Source organism: Hippopotamus amphibius, chromosome 3 (genome assembly GCF_030028045.1).
Source record: "Hippopotamus amphibius kiboko isolate mHipAmp2 chromosome 3, mHipAmp2.hap2, whole genome shotgun sequence".
NCBI classification, from domain to species: Eukaryota; Metazoa; Chordata; class Mammalia; order Artiodactyla; family Hippopotamidae; genus Hippopotamus; species Hippopotamus amphibius.
The window spans coordinates 63937962-63962534 of record NC_080188.1 but is presented as its reverse complement, the minus strand read 5'-3'; the positions used below and the strand labels follow the sequence as shown (position 1 = coordinate 63962534).

Below are 24573 nucleotides of genomic sequence, written 5' to 3'. Positions count from 1 at the left end.
TTCATTCCTGAGCAAACAGGGTCCTGTTGAGGTAGCACACCCACAGTAAATTATTTTTTCCCTCATGTGGCTAGACTTTTACCAGACAAGCCAGCACTCAGTAAGACAAAACCAAAGACAACTTAACCCCGTGAGTCTGATATACTTCTACAGAGGTCTATTTAGTTTTGTTTTACAAAAATAAAGTGATGAAAGCAGAGCAGGGATCAAGCAAGAAGAAAATAAAAAGTAAAAATGACGGAAGGGTTTCATACCAAAAAATTGTTCTGCTTTAAAACTCACTCAGAGTGAAAAGGTTTCTAATACTTACTCCAAGGATCTTCCTTTGGCATCGACCACATTCAGGAGCAAAGAATTTCTCGTAGCAGAGCTCACAATACAGGGCTCCCTGTTCCTCTACAAATCCAATGTAGGCCATCGTATTTTTGCAGTGAGCACAGTTAAATTCTTCCGGGTGCCAAGATTTCCCCAGTGCCACTAGGAATGGTCCTCTGCCGAAAGAAAAGAGGTTAAGCTGGCTTAGGAATAAAAGTCTCTAGTTAACCTGAATAGAACTTCTTGTATGCAGTGTTCAAACAACTAAATACTTGCTCAAGTCTTCTTCTCAAGGACTGAACACATGGGTGCTGGAAATTTACATAGGAACTCTCTGGGCATTGAAATGAAAAGAACAGGAGAGAGGAATAAGCACTGAAGGGATTCCTTCAAGAAAGGCCATCTCTGCTCCCTGGATTTCTGTATTCAAGGGATTTGGTAGTTAGGTTTTTCTGAGTTGCAATGAGTGAGTGCATCATGATTATGATTGAGAATGAGAATATTATCTGTGACAGAAAATGAAGTAATCAGGAAAAAATATATGGGTTAGACAGAAATGAGAGTTTGAAATTTCTATAAAATAAACAGAAGGAAAAAACAATTCAATTTAGTAATGTCAGAGTCTTAAAAACAGTAATAATTATTACTGGGAAAAAAACATCTTAATCAATATCTCTTCCCTACACGTTGTTTCAGATACTTATTTTTCAACTTTATTAAACACACCAAATCCTCACCCTCCAAAATGACTATAGAAATTGTAAACTGGATATTAGAGATGGTTTGAAGCTACTCAGAAAGGTTTTATTTAATTCAAACATGGCTTATTTTTAATGCACACTTGTATCAAGGTAAGAAATGATTGTAAAGAGATTTTTTTCCATTAAATACTATACAGCCATGAACTGATAAGATGGGTTTGGTTTGCTTGACAGGAATCCATTATGAAGCTTTATCTACTCATGAAGCCTGCGGAGATTAACCATTCTAGCCTCTGCAACATACTTTTCAGTAGCTACATCACACTGATTTTTATTCACAGAGTGGCTTTACCTCCAAGGCACTTTTACACTTATCTAATTTGTCCATGCAACATTCCTGTGAGACAGACCAGGGCGGTTATTATGAACTCAGTTTAGCAGATGGAGAAGCTGAGATACAGAATGTTCAAAAGATATGACATGTATCATAAAATCACTGATTGAATGAAGGCCAGAAGCTGAATTTCCTGATTTCTATTACACTGCGCTAGTCAACTGATACTCTGCCTCTGATCACACTACCATAAATTATCATCACTGAGTGGCCACAGGGTAACTAATTCTTCGTAAACACAGGCTACCTGACTTTTAGGCAGATTATTAATGAGAAAAGTCACAAAATCGAAACATTTTAGGCCTTTCGACAATAACATAAACCTTGGTATTCAGTAACTGTCTCCCATTGGGAAATTCTTTGCAAATTACATTGTCATTTTTTCAGAACCAGCGCCTAATTCTCGAAGAGTCCAATAAGTAGAAAGGCTCTCGGTGAATGATTAAAATGTGTTCTGTGGGGTATAAGAGGCTATTTTTTTACCTGCTTTTTGTTAACTTCTTTCTTATTACTGACATGATGCCATTTTGTTGGAGCCAGTGCAAGCAACTCCCTTAACATTTGAGAAAAGTAGTTTATTATTATTATTTTTATTTTTAAACTTTAGGGTATCATTTTTGTTACAACTAACAAGGAATGCCTTTGTTAACTAACTCCTGCCAGGGAAAAAAAAAGGGCTACAGATCACTCATTCTGTAACCAAATATGTTACTTTTGGTAGGCTGTCCCTCAATTTTTAACTGGTTTATAAACAACAGTGCTACTCAACACTTCATTTTCTCAGTATACACATGCAAGTAGCTTACCTTCAAAGAAAAGCCAAGGAGTCACAATGCTCAAAGCCAGACAAAGTTTTAGCGCTGCGCTAAGCTTTTATAGCAGGTGGGTATCTCATTATGTTTGCCTGAAAAATCTGCCAGGCTAAATTTACTGTGACCATAACATAGAGGACGGCAGAACTTTAGGGTTTTATGCTACCATTTGTCTGGACATTAAAGTAGATTCAAAACTATATACTGAGGTGAATTTATCAGGGCACATCTTCAGCTCATCCAGAAGGGTGGATGGCCCCTTGAGGCCAGTATCCTTATTGACTCTTCAGTTTGCAAAGGAAGTCAATTCAACCTCAATTTCCACATTCTGGTAAAGCGTAAGTGGTAGCATGCACTTGGAAGAAAGAGTTTTCCTCCTGAAACATGCCTATCAGTGCTACCAAATATTTAACAAACTTCATCTGAGAAAAAAAAAAAGACATAAGAACAGCTGATTGAGGAATATACAACCCATTTTCTAGACTGTCTAAAATATGTGTTGAGATCAACTCAAAGAACCCTGTTCTGCGCATCAGAGCAGACTGGGCCTGACCCGTTCCACAAGATGATTCCTTTCATGATGGGTGCTAAGTGTGACACCATCAGTCTGCACTGACACTTGTGAGAGTAAAACAGCTCCACGAAATCCACCCTTGCTCTTCCTGGAGGTTGCTGTTGAGAGTGCTGTTTGTTAGATCACACAGGGCCATTTTTACATGATTCCTTGGAGAAGTTCCTGTCGGGTTTTTGTAACAAGAGTGGTTCTGCTTCTTCTGAGCAAGAGATTTATTTTTTATCTCACTGAACGGTAATTTGCAAAATTAATTTTCTTTTTTTGTCAACTGCTAGAAGGCTTACAGCCAAATTCAGTCTAACCATAGGCAAGTACGTATGTCATTACCATCCAGACTCAATGACAAATGTTTCTCCACGCTTCAATTTTAATAGTCCCATCCATGATTTTTATTCTTCTTTTGCTTCCTTCTGTAATTTAGAAGGTTTTCTTGTATTTCATGTATTCTTAAAAAGTCTTTTTGAAAGCTTTCTGGGATAGTGTCCGCTATAAATAAATAAGTAAATAGTCCACTGAAAGGGTATTTTTAAGGTATTTACTTAAGTTTCTTTATCAAATTTGAAAAGTGAACAACCTTAACGACAATAAAGAACCTCCCTCCGCACCTTTAAAAAGTGAGCTGACAGTGACCTGTGCTCCTGCCAGACCTCCTTTCTTACACAAACAGACCCCATGCAGATACACCTCGGCTGAGCTGAAAGAGCACCTTCCCTATTAATGCCACTGAAGTTATGTATAAACAATAAAATCTCTTACATATAACAGAGGCCTCTCCTCTGCATCAGCAGAGACTAATTTAACAAATTCATTAACACAGGATTAACACTGAATACTTTCTTTCTATCTCAGGCAGGAATGGGTTTCCATCTGGGAACTGGAACTGCAGGCTTGGGTAACTGCACAGTGGAATGAAGTATTCGGCTCCCTCTCAGAGTCCTCTGCACCTGTGAGCCTCACTAAATCCCTGCTGACTGACAAGGGAAGGGAGGGGAGGGAGCTGAAGCACTGACTGGCTGAGAGAGAAGAGCCATGGCGTGAAACTTTTTACCCTGTTCATCTTCTGTGAGATTTATGCCAAATAATAATAATAATAATAATAATAATAATGGAAGGAAAGGTAGGGAAGGATGCTTAGGGAATAATTCAGAGAATAATTCAAAAATAAATCAGAAAGATGATAAGAACTGCAAACTTCAACAGGCACAAGCTAATAGGGATTTAGGTTGAAAATCAAATGCTTACTTCTTTTTTTTTTTTTTTGATTACCACAATAGGTTATTGAAACATTCTCATACAGATACAAAATTAAAGAAATAGAAAAAATTTTTTTCTTGTGATGAGAACTCTTAGGATTTACTCTTAACTTTTAAAGGTAATATACAGCACTGTTGATTGACAGGCTTATTTCTTGCTTCCCTTTGTTCTTTAATTCTTAACAATAACCCTCACTGATTGAAATTAACTCTATAAGTAGATGGAGAAAACAACGGAGAAGTTAGCCAACTTCTCTGAGATGATGTGGATGATGAACTGGAAAGCTGGAATCTTCCAAGGCCCAGCCACTACAAGATTAAACACTTTTATTCAACTAAAAGTTAACTGTATTAATAGAAGTTAAAAACAAAGAAAGTTCAAAAAAAAAAATCAACAAAAGTTAAAAACAAAGCCACATAAAAAATACCTCACATGCTTAAAAGTTAATATGGAATCTGATAGTTAGCTAGAGGTATCACTTAAAGTAGAAGACGTCAGGGAATTAAGACCTGGATATTAGAAGGATCATATGTATGTACGTATAAAAAGCACCAAAATGAATTTCCATTATTAAAGATTTTCTTGAGGCAAGATTAATTTTTCAACTTTACAACTGTGAATTTAGAGCCTACATATATCTCACGATTTTTCCTCAGTACCACGATTCAGGACTGCTTACTATGGATATAAGGGCAGTACATATATATTACTTTTACTACTGTAAGGGTACTATGTACTGCTCACGACACATTACTACATGATGATTATCTACACCAGGTCTTTAGCTTCCTTATCAGGTGATAAAACACATGAAATCAGGGACTGCCTCTTAACATTTATATACTATGGTGCTCGTGTGGCAACTTGCGCTTTTTTAAAAAATATATTGTAAAAAACTGAATTGTATAAAAGGATTGTTTTATAAGTTGACTACTGAACTTTATTGCTTGCAATTTCCTTCAAATAAAAGTTGCTGACGCTAGGTAATCCCCATCTCTCCTCTTTGCACTGACAGGATTCTGGGTGTATCTCCATTAGACTTGCCACCCTGACGTGGCTGTTGATTTGCCTGTCAGTACCTTTCACTAGTATCAACTTCATTAATTTGCTAGAACTACCTTAAAAATTGCCACAGATGGGGTGGCTTAAACAACAGGAATTAACTTTTTCACAATTTTGGAGGTTAGAAGTCTAAGATCAAGATGTTGGCAGGGTTAAATTCTTCTAAGGCCTCTCTCTTTGGCTTGTAGATGACCATCTTCACCTGGTTTTCCCTGCATGTGTGTGTGTGTGTGTGTGTGTGTGTGTGTGTGTGTGTGTCCTAATCTCTTTTTATAAGGACACCAGTCATATTGGATTAGGGCCCACCCTAATGACCTCATTTTACTTCTTAAAGACCCTATCTCCAAATACAGTCTGAAATACTGGGTGTTAGAATTTTAACATGTGAATTTGTGGGGGCCACAATTCAGTTTATAACAGTAACCTCCTTAAAGGAAAGGGGTATGTCTTTGATTTCTGTATCAATAGTATCTAAAGGAGGTGGCACATAAAATACTCAATGAGCACTGCTTACGGGATGACTATAGTTCTGCATTAGATGAGAAACTGGAGAAGCAAACCCCTCATCCCCTGGGTCATCTCTATGAGTCTAAGAATGCATGTATGCGGTACAAAGTCATTTGGTGGGGAGGTAAGAACTTGTAACTATTCAACCTACCCATTATTTACTCCTTTATCACTTACCCACCCTAACATTATGAAGAAGAGTACATTGCTATACTCAAGTTACGACAGGTCTGCTTAAGCTGTTTTTTTTCCTGACTTAATATAGTAGTAAATACGATTACATGTATATATAGTCACAATATTTATATATATTATATATTTATCTATCCTGATATGTATTTTCTTTACCCAAAGTTAGACTCATACTTTATTTAGAGTTCTATAGTTCTTTTTTTATCTTAATACTGTAACAGCTTCCCAAGGAGTGGACGTTAAAAGCATGAATATAATTGAAAGTTACATAGATCTGGGCTCAGAGGCAGGTTTTACCATTTACTATCCAGGCAACGTCAGCAAATATGCAACTCTTCTGTGACTCAGGTTTCTTATCTGTGAAACTGAGGCAGTTATAATAACTGTCTTACAAGGTTATGAGCATTTAATGAGAATTCATTAACACAATATTTGGCATATGCTAAGAATACATTAAATAATTATTATCTAAAAACAGCATCTTAATGGCACCATAATATTACATCATATAGATGCTAAACATTTTGTTCTTTCCCATTTTTCACCACAGAACATCTGAAATCTTGGTCTATGCTTCACTCATAAGTCTTGGTCTACGCCTTTGGTTGTTTCCTTCAATTGAAGGACTAACACATTAGGCCAAGGAGCCTTTTATTTTCAAGTAAAATCTTAACCAGAAGGGAAAATGAATAAAACCTATTACTAATGGAGTGCTCAGAGGTAGAAATGGACAGTGAGACAGGCGAAAACCTCTGCTGGCTTCTCCCTGGGGTAACTGAGATGGCCCTCCTTAAGAGAAAAGTATGAAAGTAGGTGAGCAAGAAGTAAATCAATAATGTTAAAATTTTAACTGTCACTGGAATAAAAAAAGAGTTGTCTGAATGTGATTGTTCTGGTGCTGGACTGTAGGCAAAAAGACAGGACAATAGCATTGTGGCTACTTTTTTTTTTAAGCATTCCATATTAAAGGAGAAATTCAAGCACCATGAATCCCTTACTTCTTTCACCAAAACGCTAAGAAGCTAAATGTGAATGGCCTATTTAACTCCATGTTATACAAGTGGATTTTAATGCCACTAGATACAACAGTCTAGAAATAAGCTAGTGTTTTCACAAGTCCATTCTACCAGAGAAACTAAAAAGGCCTTGGCTATATTAGCAGCCTGATTTTCTGTTTCCCTATTATATCAGCACTCCGAACAGTCAATCTGTTCATGAATGTGAGTCGAAGAAACGGTACTTCTGTCACGAATGGATTGGAAATGTTCTAGAGTAAACTTAATCAGAGCTTCAGTAGAATTTCCTAAAATGTAACGTTCTACCCATCTGTAAAAGGCAACTAACTAATCAAAGTATTGCCTAAATAATACAATTTAGGCAAAACATCCATAATCTTTTCAAGATTCAAGTAAACCAAAAAATTAAAAAACATTAGGTGAAAATAAAATGATCTATGGAGTTTTAAGCTAAAAATACATTCAATAAGAGATAATCGGTTCAGTACTAACATTCAGTGATCCAGGTTTCTGAGGTTTTCCAAAAACAATGAACTTTTCTAAAAAATAAAATAAAATAAAATAAAATTTGCCTTAGTTTGCCTTTACTTAAAATGTTTTTGAAAATTTGAAACATTTAGAAAATAAATATAAAACAATATAAATTATAAACAAATAATATAAATTACACTGTGGAAAACAAAACAATATAAATTATTAAATAATCTTAAACTTCTCAGATTCTGCCAGGTTACAATACTCTATACTGAAAGTACCAAGCCTGCAACTGCAGCTTGTTTTTAAAACAGGTGTCCAAGAGAATGTCACTTGATCTAAAGCCTCCTCGCTTTGGTAAGTGATACGGTCACTGAGGCCGAGAACTGGAGTTATGCTTTGACTACGCCTCTGAACTGACCACAATCTGTTCAAGCTGCTTTAGCATTTGACCACCAAGCGAATGTGCTATGTTAATTACTGTTATAGGATCTTGACATGAGCTAATCCCTGTTCCTATTAACTTCTCCAGCAAATGAAGCTCTAACGCTTTACTGATAAGTGCTGGGATAACGCAGAGCAACATAAAATCTAACAAATGAGAGGCAATAAGTGACAGCCACTCATGTTTTTCACATAATCTTTATTTTACTTGGCAGAAGATTGTGCATTAAAATTACATCCTGGTCTAGCATTAAAAACCAAAACCATGGAGTTAGGGGTGGGGAATGTAATTTCTATTTTGATCTTCATATTTTCTCCATACTAAGTTTTCCAGATGTGCTGGCAGTGGTGACTATAGGATATCACAGAATTTGATAATCAGACAACAAGGATCAGAAAGTGATAGGGTTTGACGTTTTGTTAACCCATCCAGTAATTACTCGCTTACAACAGCACACAAAAAGCAGTGACTCCTGTCTCCATAAAGGGTGTTTTTATCCAGACTACATAGCTTCCCACATATTCTCTAGGTAACCAAAGTACCATACCTTATGGAAACAATGCTACAAGTCAAAACTTATTTTTATTAATAGTAACCCTAAAAACATAACCCTAAATAGAGTTAGTAATTAAAAATATTGTTTTATTTACTGAGACAAAGCAGTACCACACTAGCTTCTATATTTTAAATATTTCTATAAGACCTTATAGTAGCACTTTTTAAAAAAATGACTCTAACCAAATTGATACTGTGACCTGAAGGATGAGTGGGTCTAGAGTCTTGTATGATCTATTTAGGTCAAACATTCACTGAATGCCTTTCGTGTGTCGCATACTGTGCTAGACTCTGGAAACCTCTACTGATTTTCTCCTTCTCCCCATAACCATTATCGCTCCTCCCACTGCTGTGGGCTAATTCTTATATGGCAGGTACTCACTGTGGAAAACACAAACTAAGTGAAAAATAACAGCTTACAAAACATCATGTTATGATTCCATTTCTGTAAAACAACACCTGTCCTTACGTGTGTGTGTTTTAAAAGTGTGACCTAAAATATTAACAGTGGTTATCTTGGAAGGTGGAATTATGTACGAACTTCTATTTTTGTTTTCTGTTCTTCTACATTTTGGAAATGTCACAATGAACATGAACTACCTTTAAAAGGCAAAAGCCTTTTTAAAAAAATCATGTACTCTGTGCTGTGTTCTTGACACATTTATTATTTAATAGTGGGTTAAGGAGAAGAGTATTTATATTTGGTTCTTAAATAAGATATTGAGACTCCCTGTGCTCCATTTTAAGCAGTAACTAGGAACATTATCCTAACCAATCATTATGTAAGAGAGGAGGGGGAAATGCAAGTAAGTCTTAACCTTATTCAACTTTAGAGGCGCTGTTGTTTCAACTATTACAAACCAGGGTAAATTAAAACGAGGAGAGAGCTTGACCAGTCATTTCAAGTAATCATCTGTTGCTGCCAACAGGCAACTCACAGAGGTAGGAGGGTCCTCTGGTGGGACCCCTGCATTAACATTCACACCTAAACCTCATAACATTTTAAAAGTCCCCTGTTCAGAAATGCTGGGGTTTAATAAGTTCCAGTGTAATACACGCACTTAAGAGCTTACTTAGCTTTTTCTGCTTCTCGGAATTAAAGAAACAATAAAATATATTTGGGTAAAAGATAATTTAAAGAAGCAGATTATGACCTAATTTAAAATGTAAACCATTTATGAATAGATCTGAAGGTACTTATATCTTTCAGTGTTTAGGTACTCGAAAATCCAATCTTCCTTTCTCTAGGGCTCAAAGTTCTTTATTTTACATCATTAGTTATTTTTCATCTAAATGAAAGTCCTCACTTTCATAATTTGTGAAATAATGACGTTCTTCAGGGCCCCTTTGAGTCTTAATATTTTATTATTCTCTGAAAAGCGAGATTAATTATTATTTTTCCTTAGTTCTGATAGGAATGAATAACTGACTAAAATGGTATTTTTAGTTTTATTTTCACAGAGCTCAGAATTACTCTTCATTAAAATAGATTCTAATAAATATATATATTCATGTGTCTACTTCAATACCATTATATAGAAATACAGCAAGAATATTTTCACTGATAACATTTCTAATCTTTCAGAATATTAAAATTAACATTGGTATTAAGTCCTTTCAAGAAAAATTTGAAATCAAAGAACCAACCTGATGACCTGGTTGCAGTGGGCGCACATCGGAGTTCGTTTCCCTGCGGGAATGTGCTCGGCCCTTTGCACCAAAGTGTCCTCATCACTGGGCTGGGGCTGCCTTCCAGCTGAACTGGCTGATGCCACTGCTCCTGTGGACGTCCCACGGCTTGCAGCTCTTCCGGTGGAAGGTGCTAGGAGTTAAAACAGAAGAATCAGAATGAGAACAGGCCAAACAGAAACTTTTTCTCATAATCAAATAATACGACTACTTTAAAAAATAATCTATCACTCACTTGTTCACTACTCACTCACACTTACGGAGAGGCTGTGGACCAAACACTGGACTGCGACTACACAGTTAAAAAAGAAAAATTCAAGGATTACAACCCAGTGGAAGAGTTATGACAGATGAATGAAGAGGGTTTTGTAGGAAAAGCAGAGTCATCTCTGCTTCCAAGAGGAGATATGGCTAATGCTGAATATTGATGGTGAATATTTCTAGTCATCCAGACATCTCTGCTAACCATTAATTAGATACAACTCAAAATATGTCACAGCACATTAAAGATTTAATTGTGTTGAAGATATAAGTAAAAATGAACTCCCTATATTCTCTCCCTTCCTGTATTTGCTTAAGTAGACTGAAATTGGTCACCTGGTCATGTAAGGCAGATGCATAAGAGTCATTCTAGGGCCTTCCTCTCCCTCATCCGTGGTTATAATAGGTCCTGCTGACTTTACATCACAAATGGTTCTTGATTTTGCCCCCTCATCTCCATTCCTACAATACGTCCTGGTTTATGTCCTCAAAGTCTCCTACCTGGACTAACCACCAAATGTCTTGTCCTTCTTAAATTCATCCTCCCATTGCCACTGAGGACTGAAATCTTATCTGATCACGACTCTGCATAAACCATTTCAAGGATCTCGCTATTCTTTGACTACTGAGTGTAGTCCAAGCTTCTGAGCACCACATACAGTCCCTCCAGTGGTCCCTGCCTGCCCCACAGCCTCGTCTGTCACCACCCTCTGCCTCTCTCTTTTTGCTTCAGTTAATACCAAACTGCCTCATTTTCCCTGTGAATGGGTCTATCTATTCACAGCCTGTCCTCACTGTCATTTCTCTACCCTTCTTCCTACTCACCTAGTAACCATCACTCATTAAGATGCAGCCCAGGAGTCAACTGCTCCAAAACTCCTCCCTGAACTACCTCTCCCCGCTGCCCCCTCCACATAATCCAGATTAATGTCTTTTTTCCACGTTGCCATAATTTTCTGTGACTGACTATTATTGCTTCCACTACATATATTTGTGTACTTTCTTCCCCAACTAGAGAGTTAGCTCCCCAAGGGCTGGGGCTATTCCTCAACATAGCAACTAATACAGCGTCTGGAATGCATAAATGAATGAATGAATGAGTGAACTGGAATCAGTACATAAATGAAGAGCTGCAAAAACGAGAAGGATTAAAATCAACAGAAGGCCTGCTCCTTACCCACAGGCAATTAAAATGTAGTGGAAGAGAAAAGGCATATATTCTAATGGTTTAAAAGGAACAACTTTTAAGAAAAGCATATAAATAATATAACTGTGTGTGTGTGTGTGTGTGTGTGTGTGTGTGTGTGTGTGTTGACAGGATTCATACTAAAGGCATGGTTAGAAGTAGAGGAGGTTAATTAGGATACTTGAAAGGATAATTCTCCGCACAAGAATAAAGCCTGTTTGCAATGACGTGCAATTGCAGGTGTAGAAACCCAACGTTTATAAACACCTAGCACATCTCCTCCAGTGCTCCACCTGCCACCTGAGCTGCGAAATGGCACTTTACAGGCCAGGGAGCTTGACTAGAGCCCATGTTTCAAGTAAGTCAACTGGACTAAGAACACATTTTCACTCTCTTAGACTCATACTTTCTCTTATAGATATGGGAAAGAATATGACCGTAATATTTGTTTTGTATACTCTCTTCCTTATTCCCCCACTGACCTGCACAGCACAAGTTATGAACCCAGCCCAAGATCACACAGCAACTAAAGGGCAACGCTAACACCAGGCAGTCTGCCTCCAGAGTCTGTGCTCTTAAACACTATGCTATCATCTACTCACTGTCCCCTGAATATGCCGTGCTGGGCCCTGCTTCTAGGATGCACAGTGCATGAAATGTCCCTTTTCCCATGGCTACTCATGGTTTTCCCATTCTGCAAGGCTCATTAAAACTCCGTTTTCTTCCCCAGCACCCCCTGACCATCCCAGCCGGAAATGTTTTCTTGTCCCTCTTAATATCTTTAACACCCCCACCTACGTAATATATATGCTGTTTATCAATATCCTGTAATATTTTTCCTTCCTAAGTCAATGATAAACTGTGTAAAATGAGAACTTCCTTCTATCAGCTTCTTTCTACCCACTACCAGAAAACTGTCTTAAAAATAGAAGGCAAAAATTTAATATTTAATCAAGTAAATGAAAAAGGGAAGGTTCAGAATCACTTTCATTTTGCCTTTTTAAAGAACACGATTGAGATAGCTATTTTTAAAATGTGGATTAGGTTCAGGATTTCAAACAGTGGGAAAGTTACCAACTGAAAAATCTGAAAATCAGACCTCAAAGAGAGTCATACCCTTTCATCTACCATATGCCTTTATTTTATCACATTATCTATGCATAAGCCCTAAAGTACTGAGTCACTGAGACATTTGTAGCAATAAAAGAGTGTAGTAATTCTCCATCAGTCATTGTAAAATGGGACATAATCCATCTGGCCCATGCCTCAAGGAGAAGGTACGTGAGGAACTAACTTACTTAACACGAGCAGCCATTCTTAAACATGAAACATGTGACCGTGTTTTAAACACATATAAAGAGGCTCTAAGCTCACTGCTATTCCTTCCTTGGGAAGAAAAGCCTTACTTTTTGTTACTGCCCCATTTTAACCACTGTGGGTGAGATAGAAATTCTCACACCTCTGTTTTGTTGCTGTGTTGCTAGTACTTTGGCCCTCACACAAAGCTACACAAGCCTTGTTAATTACCAAGCCCCGAACATTTCCAAGGAACACTTCTTTTCCATATGAATAAAGTGATGTTTCATTTCTTCAGAATGAATTTCTCACTACTTTAGCACAGGAGCGGGCAACTTTTGAGCCATCAAGTACCAACTCCTTGGCCTCTGCTCACTTGGCTTATTGGGGAGAGGGAGGTGTAAGAAGGTGAGGTTTTGGAAAAGGGGAAGCACCACAACATGGGCCTGGTTTCCTTTATAATTCTGTACAGAACTGCACTACCACACAGACGAAAACAGTCTTCCATGGGGAGTATAGAGACCAAATTATTTCAAATTTATTGAACCTGCCATAAAAATCAATTTTATGTACAAGAAAAATACATCTCTTTAGAGAGAACAGATCTCAATCTACTTATCTGTAATAAAAGCAGATTTTTCTTTTAAGTTCTAATAGAAGTATTAAATGGGAGCACTGAATCAGTCCCATTTCATAATCTAGGAATCTAAGTCCCAAAAATTTAAGTGACTTATTCAAACTGAATAATGAGTGAGTCAGTAAAGTGTCACAATGAGAACATGAAGGGGAGGTTAGTTCTTGACTCAAGTTTTCCTTTTTAACCTTAATCTTGAACAACTTCCATTAAATTAGGCTTCTTTTGTGGCTGATCTCTACCCCAATGGGACCATGTTTAAAAGCTAATTTTCTTCTTTTGTATCAAATATATTTCAGCATCATAAAACTCATCTAGAAATTTAAAGCCAGTAGCTACTCTCCAATCTAAGGGTGTTAATGAGATATCTTTTATTAACTTTAGAATGGCTATTTATGAGTCTTTTAAAGGTTTGAAATGACATACATTCATACTTATTCTAAGCTTTTGTTTTCAGCAATATGATAGTCAAACCTAAGATTACAAATATTATCATTAAATAAATTAATATAAATTAGTGGGAAAACCTAGCAGCACACTAGAATACTTTCTCAGCATATAACATATAATACGTAAAGTTGTCAAATTAATCAAATAAAATATAACCAATGCATGATATGTTGAGTTGCTAGTTTTTAAAATATTTGTCATCATAGTGATATATCTGAGAATTCTAAGGGGCAATATTTTTTAAAAAGCAAACAGACTGCTGACTTACTAACCATAAATTTTAATTTATTACAATATTGGACTACAGACTATAAACTGGAGATAAAGAATTTTAAAAAATTGAACCACATAATATTCATTAATTTAGTATAACATGTACCTCCTGTTATTGGAGAAATCTTTGTGATATATCACTTGGAAAGATAAAGTGAACACTCTTTATTCTAAAAAGATCTCAATTGAATTCTTCCCCTAGCAGATAATTCAGGTTTGCATCATTTAGCAAATTAGTTAACACAAGTTTTAAGCAATCTTATCCTGAGGTTTAATTTTCTTTTCTAACCACTGTAAGGCCCTAACCAAGTGATTTTCAAGTTTATCCAAGTAACTTCTCAGTAATGGGCCACATAAGTATATTACTGGGGATTTGCATACTATTATGTTATAAAGACTATGCAATATATAAAGAATTAGAAATTACCTAATTATTTACTATGCGCTTCAAATATAGCTGAGCTCACTAAAAGGCACTTGTTTACACAAATAAAGTTTCCAGAGAGAAAAAACAGATTAAGACCATTAGAACTCCAAGTAGTACAATATGTGAATTCTCTGGAAACAGATGTTTTCCAACTATATTAAGAGTAAGGTGGGTTAGGGAATTCCCTGGCGAGCCAGTGGTTAAGACTCTGTGCTTCCACTGCAGGAGGCACAGGTTCGATCCCCTGGTCGGGGAGCTAAGATCCCGCGTGCTAGAAAATAAATAAATACATAAATAAACAGATTTAAGAATAAGGTAGGTTATATGATATTTTTGCTTTCTATCTCAGTTCAAAAACCACTGTTAACTCTAAACCAATATTCTTAAAAAAAAAAAGAGTAGTGAAGATTATAATGTATACATCAAACAGCTGTTTGCATGGCTTGCTCCCTCATTTCCTTCTTTGGTCTCTGCTCAGAGCCCATTTTATCCATGTGGCTTTCTCTCACCACCCTACATAAAACAGCAACCCTCTTCCTTCCTCCAGACCAGCATCCCCCATACTCCTTAACTGGTTTATCATCCCCATCTAACATATTTTACATTCTTATTGCTTTTTATGATCTCTCTCTCCATACCTTGAGGCCAGGGACACTGTCTATTTTGTTCACTGCTGTATCTCTAGCACCTAGAACAGTCCCTGGCATACTGCTTAACAAACCTGTGTTTAGAGAATTCATGACTCCAGCACCAAAATTACTGCCTTCCCACTGAAGGTAACCAGACTCCTTAGAGAAACTGCTGATTCCAGGATTGGGACAAAAAATGAACATGGAACGTCTAGACTAGCTTGTCAAATTAGAAAGCAAGAATGCTATCAAAGAACTAGAGTTGTATCAAATGGACTCCAAGAAGCAGAGGAGACAGCCAAACCATTAATAACTACAAAGGATTGAAATACTTCAAATAAGTTAACATGAGCTCACGATGATTCTAGAATTTAAAAAAACCACACTGATCATCCTTAGAGGATGCTAAGGAAACAATTCATTATTTTAAAAACCCAAAAATTTAATAAAGAGGAAAAATATCAAACTTTACAGTTTATCACCTGATAACCAATCATATGGCAACTATATCCCGCTAACTCCTCTGCCGTCTCTGAACTATTCTGAAGCAAATTCAAGATCTATCGTTTAATCTATAATACTTCAATATCATTTCTGAGTGCTCTTTTTAAAAAGCTACCCATACTATCATTATCACACCTAAAATAAAACAAAAATTTCCTTAATATCATTAAATAACACATTTTCCAATTTATTTCTGATTGTCCTCTGTATTAGTTTTCTCTCGCTGCTGTAACAAATTACTAAAAATGTACTGATGTAAAAACAGCACAAGCGTATTATTTTACAGTTCTCCTGCACGGATGTTACTGGGCCAAAGTCAAGGTGTTGGCAGGGCTGTGTTTCTTCCTGAAAGCTCCAGGGAAAATCCATTCCCTGGCTTTTTCCAGCTTCTAGAGCTGCCCAAATTCCATGGTTGATGGCCCTCTTCCACAATCTCAAAGCCAGCAGGTTGAGTCCTTCTCACACTACAGCCCTCTAACCCTCTCTCTGCTTCCCTCTTCCACTTTTAAAGGCCCTTGTGATTACAATGGGTCCACCAGGATAATATCCTATTTTAAGGTCAGCTGATTAAACAATCGCAATTCCATCTGCACCCTAATTCTCCTTTGACACGCAATATAACATATTCACAGGTTCTGGATACTAGGACATGGACATCTTTGGGGGCACATTACTCTGCCTACCACACACATCCCAACACCATATTAATCAGGATCCAAATAAGGGAAGTCCATGTATACCACATTTGGTGTATGCCTCTTAAATCTTTTAGTTTATAATCCCCTCCCTCTTCCCACTCCTTGCAATATACATGTAGAAGAAATCAGGTCTCTAGTTACACATTTGTGCGTGTATCTGAACTTTTTGTTAACAGTAAAAAGTTACAGAAAAATTTTATACATATTAAACTGAATTGCTTCATCTTTACAATGACAATATAAGGTATTATTATTGCTGTATGATGGATCAGGAATACAAAGCTCAGAAAGGATAAGTGATTTGCCTGAAGACATGTACAGCAATAAAATGAAGCAAATGCTTTTGAATAATTACTGTGTACCAAACAATGCACTAGGCTTTACTGCAACAAACATGACAGATATGATTCCTGCCCTCATAGGGTTTAAAGAAAGTTACAGACCAATAATTAGTCAACTATGTTATAGCTGGGTTGGTGCTGGGATGGTGAAAAGATAGCGAGTTTAAGTATAGATATTCATTCCGTCACGTGCACACGTAGAGCCTACAGTGTGGCAGGCGCTAGGTTATATGCAGGGACCCCGTAGAGTAGGCGTACATGTTTTGTCCTTTCCCTCACAGAGCTCAAGCCTTTTTCTTTTTCTTTTTTTTTTTTTTTTTGGAGTTGGAGGTACTTGTGGTTCATCTAAGTATAGGTAGTCCACTGAATATATGAACTCAGGAAAAAGATCTGAGCCAGAAGAATGACTGAAAAGTCATCAGCATATTGATGACAACTGAGCCTGTAGGAATTCATGTAATTGTTCAGGGAGAGAGTAGTATGAAATAGAAGCGCTCTTAAGATACAAGACAGATAACAGAAATACTCTGGGAACGGAGACTAAGGTAGGAGAAAAACCAGGAGAGTGCATCATGGAAGCTGAAGAAGCAGAGTAGAGAATATGGGATCCAAAACCATTTCTATCTGACTCCAACGACTATGTCCCTATGCATTCATTCATCAAATGTTTATTATGTGCTTACTGTGTGCCAAGCTCTTTGCCAGGCACTACCTTGAACCATGAAAATATGAAGTCAGATCTTTTCGAATGTGACCTAAGCACAGAAGTACTAACTTCTAGGCCAGTTTAGAAGGAGGGGATAGTGATAACTGAGATGATTAATTTCTGCTATTTTAATTTTCTTAATAAGCCTGTTATGGAAAACTTAGGAATAATGTGTGAAAGCATTATTTTTTACTTGCCCTGGTATGCTACCATCTTAGATTATCACTTTTAAGTCCTTCATGTATTCTGTAAAAGATAAGTTCCCTACAGAGATCTAACTTTCTTTCCTTCAACCTAGCTTCCCATCCTACTCAGCCATTATGAATCAATGGCTTCAAAGTTCTTGAAACATAACATATGGCTATAAAGCTAGATTCTTTATGTTTTGAGAATCATTTCAGAAAATTTATACAAACTGCCTCAGACAGGGAAACATAATTATAGATCTAACGCTTTTGCTGCAAAGAGGTCTGAAGCATTAAATGCTGAATCCATTTTTTGTTGTACAAACTATACAGATGTAAATATTTCAACTACTACATTTGACTTAAGAGACAGCAACAGAGAAAGTTATAGCAGTAAATCTATGGATAACCATAAAATATGTTTTAAGAATCCTGTAATATTTCATTCTCAAGTCAGAAATTAGGCTGATATTAAGAATCTTAATATTCTCCCTCAAAAGAAAAAGGGCAAATGTTCACAGTCTGGGTCAGAAGTATATGTGAGGTTTTATGGTGTGAAAATCAACTGGCTCTACCATAAGGGGTATTCCTGTTATAAACACTGAGGCTAACGTTGTCCTCATATAAATAACTGGGCTACATCAAAGTGACACTCTGGCACTCCTGGGGAGATAAAGTATTATAATTCAACATCTCAGAGAATATGTTCACGGAGGTATGACAGAAATTTTACACATATTAAGTTGGGTAGCAGTGATGGCAACACACTTGGATACTATCACGGGCAGCAAGCGCGTCCTCCTCTGCCCCGTCCCCAACCGCCTCTAACAGATGGCGGCCACGAGAAGCGCAGAATCTGTGCATTTTGTCTGTCAAGCCCCTTATGCTGAAAGCATAAACAACAGTCTACTCTTCGTAATCCAGGCATGAAATCATATCCAGTAGAAATAGAAATGGTTTAATGTTGAGCCAAGATCTAGGATCAGAGGAAAATTACATTCTAAAGAGGTCTGTGTAACTTCTATTAAGTGGACTCAAACATTTTTTTATTCAATGATTAAAAGCAAAATCAGAGAGATTAAACTATTATCAATTCCCTAAACAGTGGAGAATGCTGGTATGTGTGCCATAAAGAGTTGGAACAGGTGCACCCAAGGCTAAGGTATCAAATATTTCCACAACTTCAGGAGGTTAGTTTCTTCCATTAGCAACCAGCCTTTCAACTCCTAAGAATGCCGATTAAACTGGATCTCGAGTGTCTTAATTAGAGTGTGGGGACTTGGATTAGGTTTTCTCCTCTTTTTTAATTTTTTGCATCACACATCATTAAAATTTGGGATACAAAGACTTGCCTTTTTCACCCTACCAACTAACCTTACATAGAAAACTTCCATTTGGTCAGAGTTACGAGTAAAAGAAACCCAGTCTATACCTTGCAGATTAAAATAACAGATCCTAAAATATCTGTTTTTGCAACATTCAATTAAAAACCAACAAATTATTTATCACTTATAGAGTTTTCTAAATAATCTCAGTACCACTGTTCCAATTTCTAATGTTATACGGGGAAGAGAAGCGCATGCTCTAATCAAGGGCACTCAACATGCTTCACGCTAAACGAGAGGCGTGGGGGAGGGAGAGGGAGGGCGGGGAGGGGGGAAAGAAAGAAAAAGAAAGAAAATCAGATAAAATATTAAAAAAAAAAAAACCCCACAAATCTGAGGCGTGATTCATGACCTCAGGCATACTAAAGAGGGTCGCTGGTAAACTCATACAGACTCTGTAAGCTAAGAATTTATTTAAAATATTAAATTTGTAGAATTTTACTCATATTTCAAAGAGAAAAAAATAAGGACATACATTAAAATTATTTATACTCACATTATATTTAGAGTTCTCACATATCTTATTCCCAAGATAACCTGAAACCCAAATGGGCTTGGCTTTTACCATTTTCCCACCAATTTTTACCTATTTAAGTGAGAAAGCAACCTAATCTTAGAAATAAAGGAGAAAGTTACCTCAGACTTGAGTGCTCATATAAAGAGAATTCTTCTAAGGTAGGCAAAACAACTGAAGCAGAAAGGGAAAGAAAATTTAAGAAGAGTTCCCCATGTCAAACAATACCAAACATGTCTCTAATGGTGAATACAAGTTACTGGAAAATGTAAGACCTGGGATACTCCTTACATTTCTATTACGACTATTAATTCTCTAAGGTATCTTTCTCAATTAAAGTCATTAGATCCCTAAAACAAACAAAACTTTATTATTAATATCCAAAGTTATGTTTGAATTTCATATCTTTTAAAAGCAGAGAGCATAGCTCAGCTATTTTATGCTGGAGGAAGTAGTATCTCCAGCATAGTGACTAATGTCTAGATACACTTGGGCTCCATGTGCTTTTAATTTCTAGTTGTGTGAACTTAGAAATTCTATCATTTTGGGACTTAGTTTCCTCATTCGTAAAACAGCAAAACTAACAACTACCTCAAAGTGTGAGACAGTTAAATAAGGTACTATAGGTGTTTATAGTTCCTTGAATGTGTAAGAAATGCTTCATAAATGCAGTTATTTTATACTCTGACATAAGATCTTAACATGGTTTAAAAAAATAAATTATCCACTCATTCAAGAGCTACCTAGTGACCACATTCAATGCTTTAGATATAGGAACTCTTCTGGTATGAAAGATACACCCAAGAATAAGATACCTGCCCCCAAAGAATTTATCTTCTTACGGATGATGTTCACGATCAAAGTGAACGGAGTGCTTTAGGATTAGTGCCCGTCAAGGGTGCTCATGACCCCCAATAAATCTGCATCTACTGTGCAGAATTATCAAGCATAGTTTTACTTATTCCTGTGGTTTCAACCTAGGGTTGATGTTTTTTTTTTTTTCCTGTAAATGGCTAGAGAATAAATATATTAGGTTTTGTGGGCCCAATGCTTTATGTTGCAATTGCTCAACTCTGCCACCGGAGCACGAAAGGAGCCACAGACAACATGTAAATGAATGAGCACATCTATGCACTAATAAAACTTTATTTACAAAGACCACTGACAGGCCAGACGTGGTCAGGGGCTATAGTTTGCCACCGCCTGATTTAAACCATATCCATTAATAATAAGCAGTAATAATTCTTTCTATAAAATTTTATTGAAGTATAGTTGTTTACAATGTTGTGTTAATTTCTGCTGCATTGCAAAGTGACTCAGTTATACACATATATATTCTTTTCCATGTTCTTTTCCATTATGGCTTATCCCAGGGCACTGAATGTATCCCCTGGGCTATACAGCAGGACCTTGTTTTTTATTCATCCTATATGTAGTAGTTTGCATCTGCTAATTCCAAACTCCCAATCCTCCCCTCCCCCAACCCCCCTTCCTCCTTGGCAACCACAAGTCTGTTTTCTATGTCTGTGGGTCTATTTCTGTTCCATAGATGTGTTCATTTGTGTCATATTTTAGATGCCATATATAAGTGATATCATATGGTATTTGTCTTTCTCTTTGTGACTTAAGGAAGTAATAATTCTTTATGAAAAGCATATGTGAATAAATCCAGGTATCTTCCCTTATAAAAGATTTAATATTTTAATCTCAGGATGAGAGTAAAATGGGGAGAAAGAAGAGCTTTCAACACAGTGTACTTGCATCAGAACTGGGAATCTTCCAAAATGGGAATAAATTCCAATAAGAGGACATTTAAAAGAAAAAAAAGAGGGCAGTTCATGGCTGCTACTTTTATTTTTTCCTATGTGAGAGTCATAATTCTAAACAAAAATATATTTGTTACATAAAGAGATAGAGCATATTTACATGCTTCACACCGTGGTTTTGACAATGGACAGCTCCAGTCAGGCCTTTACAGCAAGTGGACTGGTTAGTTTAATGATGTCAAAATGCAGGGGAGCAGATGGCAATAAAACATTATTAGAAGAGATGAAACATACGCAACTGGTAGCAGTTTACTTATTCATATCAAAATTTAAAAATGGAACCAATAAATCTATCCATCTTAGCTAAGCAAATCTAGTTATCTCGATTTATTACTGCAGCGTAAAGCCTACAATGAAATTTGGGATGGTTGTAGAAACAGTAATTTCCTTTCTCACCCCTATCTCCTTTAGACTTCAAATAAAATATAGAATTTATATCCACTTATAACTGAGATGCACATCATTCAGTCTTGGATCTAATCAGATCTCACAAATACATTCAAGTCTTCTTTGAAAAAACACAAAGAATACATCAGATCTCCCCAAAGCTCTGTCCATAGTGATTAAAGAAGCTTTTTCTTATTGCTAAAATGTAGCATACACCAGAGGCAGGCTATGACAAAGGGTCATGTTAACTAGAATGTTAGCTAAATTCTTAAAACGTAGTTGAGATGCAATCAAAATGTTACTTGAAACATATCTTAGTAATTGCTAGGTACCTAGTTTATCTGCCCTATGCAAGGCAAGAATCCTTATCCTTTCTAGACTATCCCAAAGAGGGTTAGTTCTCCCTAAATCTATTCACTGATCTTATCTTGTGATACAGAAAATTGCACTATTTAGTCAAAATAACTGGGTTTAAATTACTACAGGACTCTGAACAATCCTTCTGACATTTCTCAGACTCTGTCACCTCACTGGGAAAATAATGCCTATTTAAAACTTTAATGACATTCTTTTACTGTACATTCTGAATAAAAAGATACTTTTAAAAGCTTAAAGTATTATAAAAACATAATTTTTACTACAAATCAATAATATCCACCACTTTACTGTTACAAGAGGACGTCTGCTCCCTTCGAGTCTACCAACTATATTCTTGAGTTCCAAATGGCCAAATGGTGAATACTCCCCAAAGACAGGATGCAACAGAAAGTGAAATTAACTAAATATTCATTTTGAAAGCAAGTTTGTGTCTTTTCCCTTTTTCATTTGACCAAAAGAAATTTATTGTCACTAAAAGATCTTCCAATGATCCCAACTCTTCTATTTATAGCTTACTTGCATTGTTCTTATTCAAAACATGATTCATACTGTAAAAAAGAATCACCAATATTTACAAGTCTCGTTGTCAATTATGAGCCGTTGCCTTTACTACATATGCTAAAATTGCTTCATAAAAAAAAGCAATTCACTAATAAAAAGCCTACATACATATCACAGGTATCTCCCGCTTTTAGAAAGTTTGTGTTACGCCACTTTGCTTTTATGGAAGACCTTCATTGGTAGTCATTTTCACTAACTCAAAAGAAATCCGATTTTCATTTTTACGAGAAAAGGTAATCTCTTCTTTGCTTTACATGACTTTGGCTGACAAAGGTTTCATAAGAACCTCTGCTTTTAGATGGCAGGAGAAACCTGTACCTGACACATATAAACGGAATGATGCCATAAGTAGAACACAGGGAAATATTTGTTCAATATGGAGTCTCAGAGGTTAAGAATGTCTAATATTAAACGATAAAATACTACCAGTATATTGAGTATGTCACCATAACAGACATTAAATACCTTTACTTTCCTCTGTAGAATGTCTGTCTCCATTGGACACATTTGACAATAAAAGTAATAAAAAGAAATCCAATAATTTCTTGCCAACATCAGGCAACAGAAGAATAAACAGGGAGTTGTGTGTAATTAAAGCACGAAGGGGGCACTGTTCTAAAATGCTATAAGAACGGCTAATGAAAACAGAAAGAAAAATTTCAGCACAGCTAGACAACACTAACTACTGTGAAAGAAAACATAATAAAGCTCTTTATTTTCAATGGCCCTATGAAATAAGGTCACACTGCTTCCTATAGAAGATGGTGATTAGAGTATTAGCCAAGAGTGTACAGCTCAATGATTTTCTGAGTAAGAAATTATAAGTTACTTGTTAAAAACTTATCATAATGTTAACACACTGAAGTATTACTACAAATGCTCTCAAAATCAACATATTTTGAAAGTGAGAAAGAAGGAAAAAGCCTGTAATTAATGAAAAAAAAAACCTGAAAGCCTATTTATGGACTTAAAGCTTTCTGAACTACACACAAATAACAACATACATATTTAATTTTTGATCAACGGGATTCTATAGAATTTTTCTTCTTTTGTCTTGGAAGAAACCTCTTTTCCACCTCATAATGTTTATTTCCATGACAACATGTAGTAGAATACAAGTGCTGCTTGCAAAGGCAAGCAATGCAGTGAGGATCATGCCAAAGCCACCAATCTCATATTTGCAACCATAAAGAACTGAAAAAGGGACTCCCTTGGTGGTTCAGTGGTTAAGACTCCATGCTCCCAATGCAGAGGGCCTGGGTCTGATCCCTGGTCAGGGAACTAGATCCCACGTGCATGTTGCAACTAAGAGTTTGTATGCCATGAGCAAGGAGGCTGCGTGCTGCAACTAAGGAGCCCGCCTGCCCCAACTAACACCTGGTGCGACCAAATAATAAATAAATAAAAAGAAAGAAAAAGAACCCAATAACTTAAAAAAAAAAAGGAACTGAAAAAGAGTCAACATTTAGAAAATGCTGATTTAGGGGAAATCGATGCACTCACCTGAGGAAATGCTGCAAAAATGACTATGTTATAAAAGTAAACTTTAAATTATTTCTCAAGTACAATACAGGATGCAATCCACTCAGATTTATATTTTGTAACTGCACACATTACATACACAAAACTATATTCAACCAAATTTTTGTGCCATAGTCTGACTTAGAACAAAGTGTAGTTTCTTCAAGCCAAGCACAATCCTCTACCGGATTTTAACAGAGGATACGTGACTACTCCAGAAGGGATAAAGCTCCCTAGGGAAGCACTGATTGGAACTTGCCTCCCAGGCAGGTTTAAGTGTAAGTACTTTGCATTCTCTTGCTGTTGGGATTCTCTGGGTTCCACTGCCAATAGGGGTAATACTCATTATAATCACCCCGACACTGGATTACCTCAACAACCTCTCAGTAGTCTCCAGGACTCCAGTCTTAATCTCTACATC

General features: G+C 36.5%; 1 protein-coding gene across 8 annotated transcripts in view; it reads right to left on the bottom strand.

Annotated features, from left to right (window-relative positions):
* PDLIM5 (PDZ and LIM domain 5) overlaps nt 1–24573 on the bottom strand; it is a 191896-nt gene that overhangs the window by 6470 nt on the left and 160853 nt on the right. For all 8 annotated transcript variants that reach the window (XM_057725806.1, XM_057725807.1, XM_057725808.1 and 5 more), the window contains 2 exons: nt 9949–10123; nt 311–491 (listed from right to left, as the gene is read on the bottom strand). In XM_057725806.1, coding sequence (XP_057581789.1) covers nt 311–491; nt 9949–10123 — 356 coding nt within the window. The remainder of the gene's footprint in view (nt 1–310; nt 492–9948; nt 10124–24573) is intronic.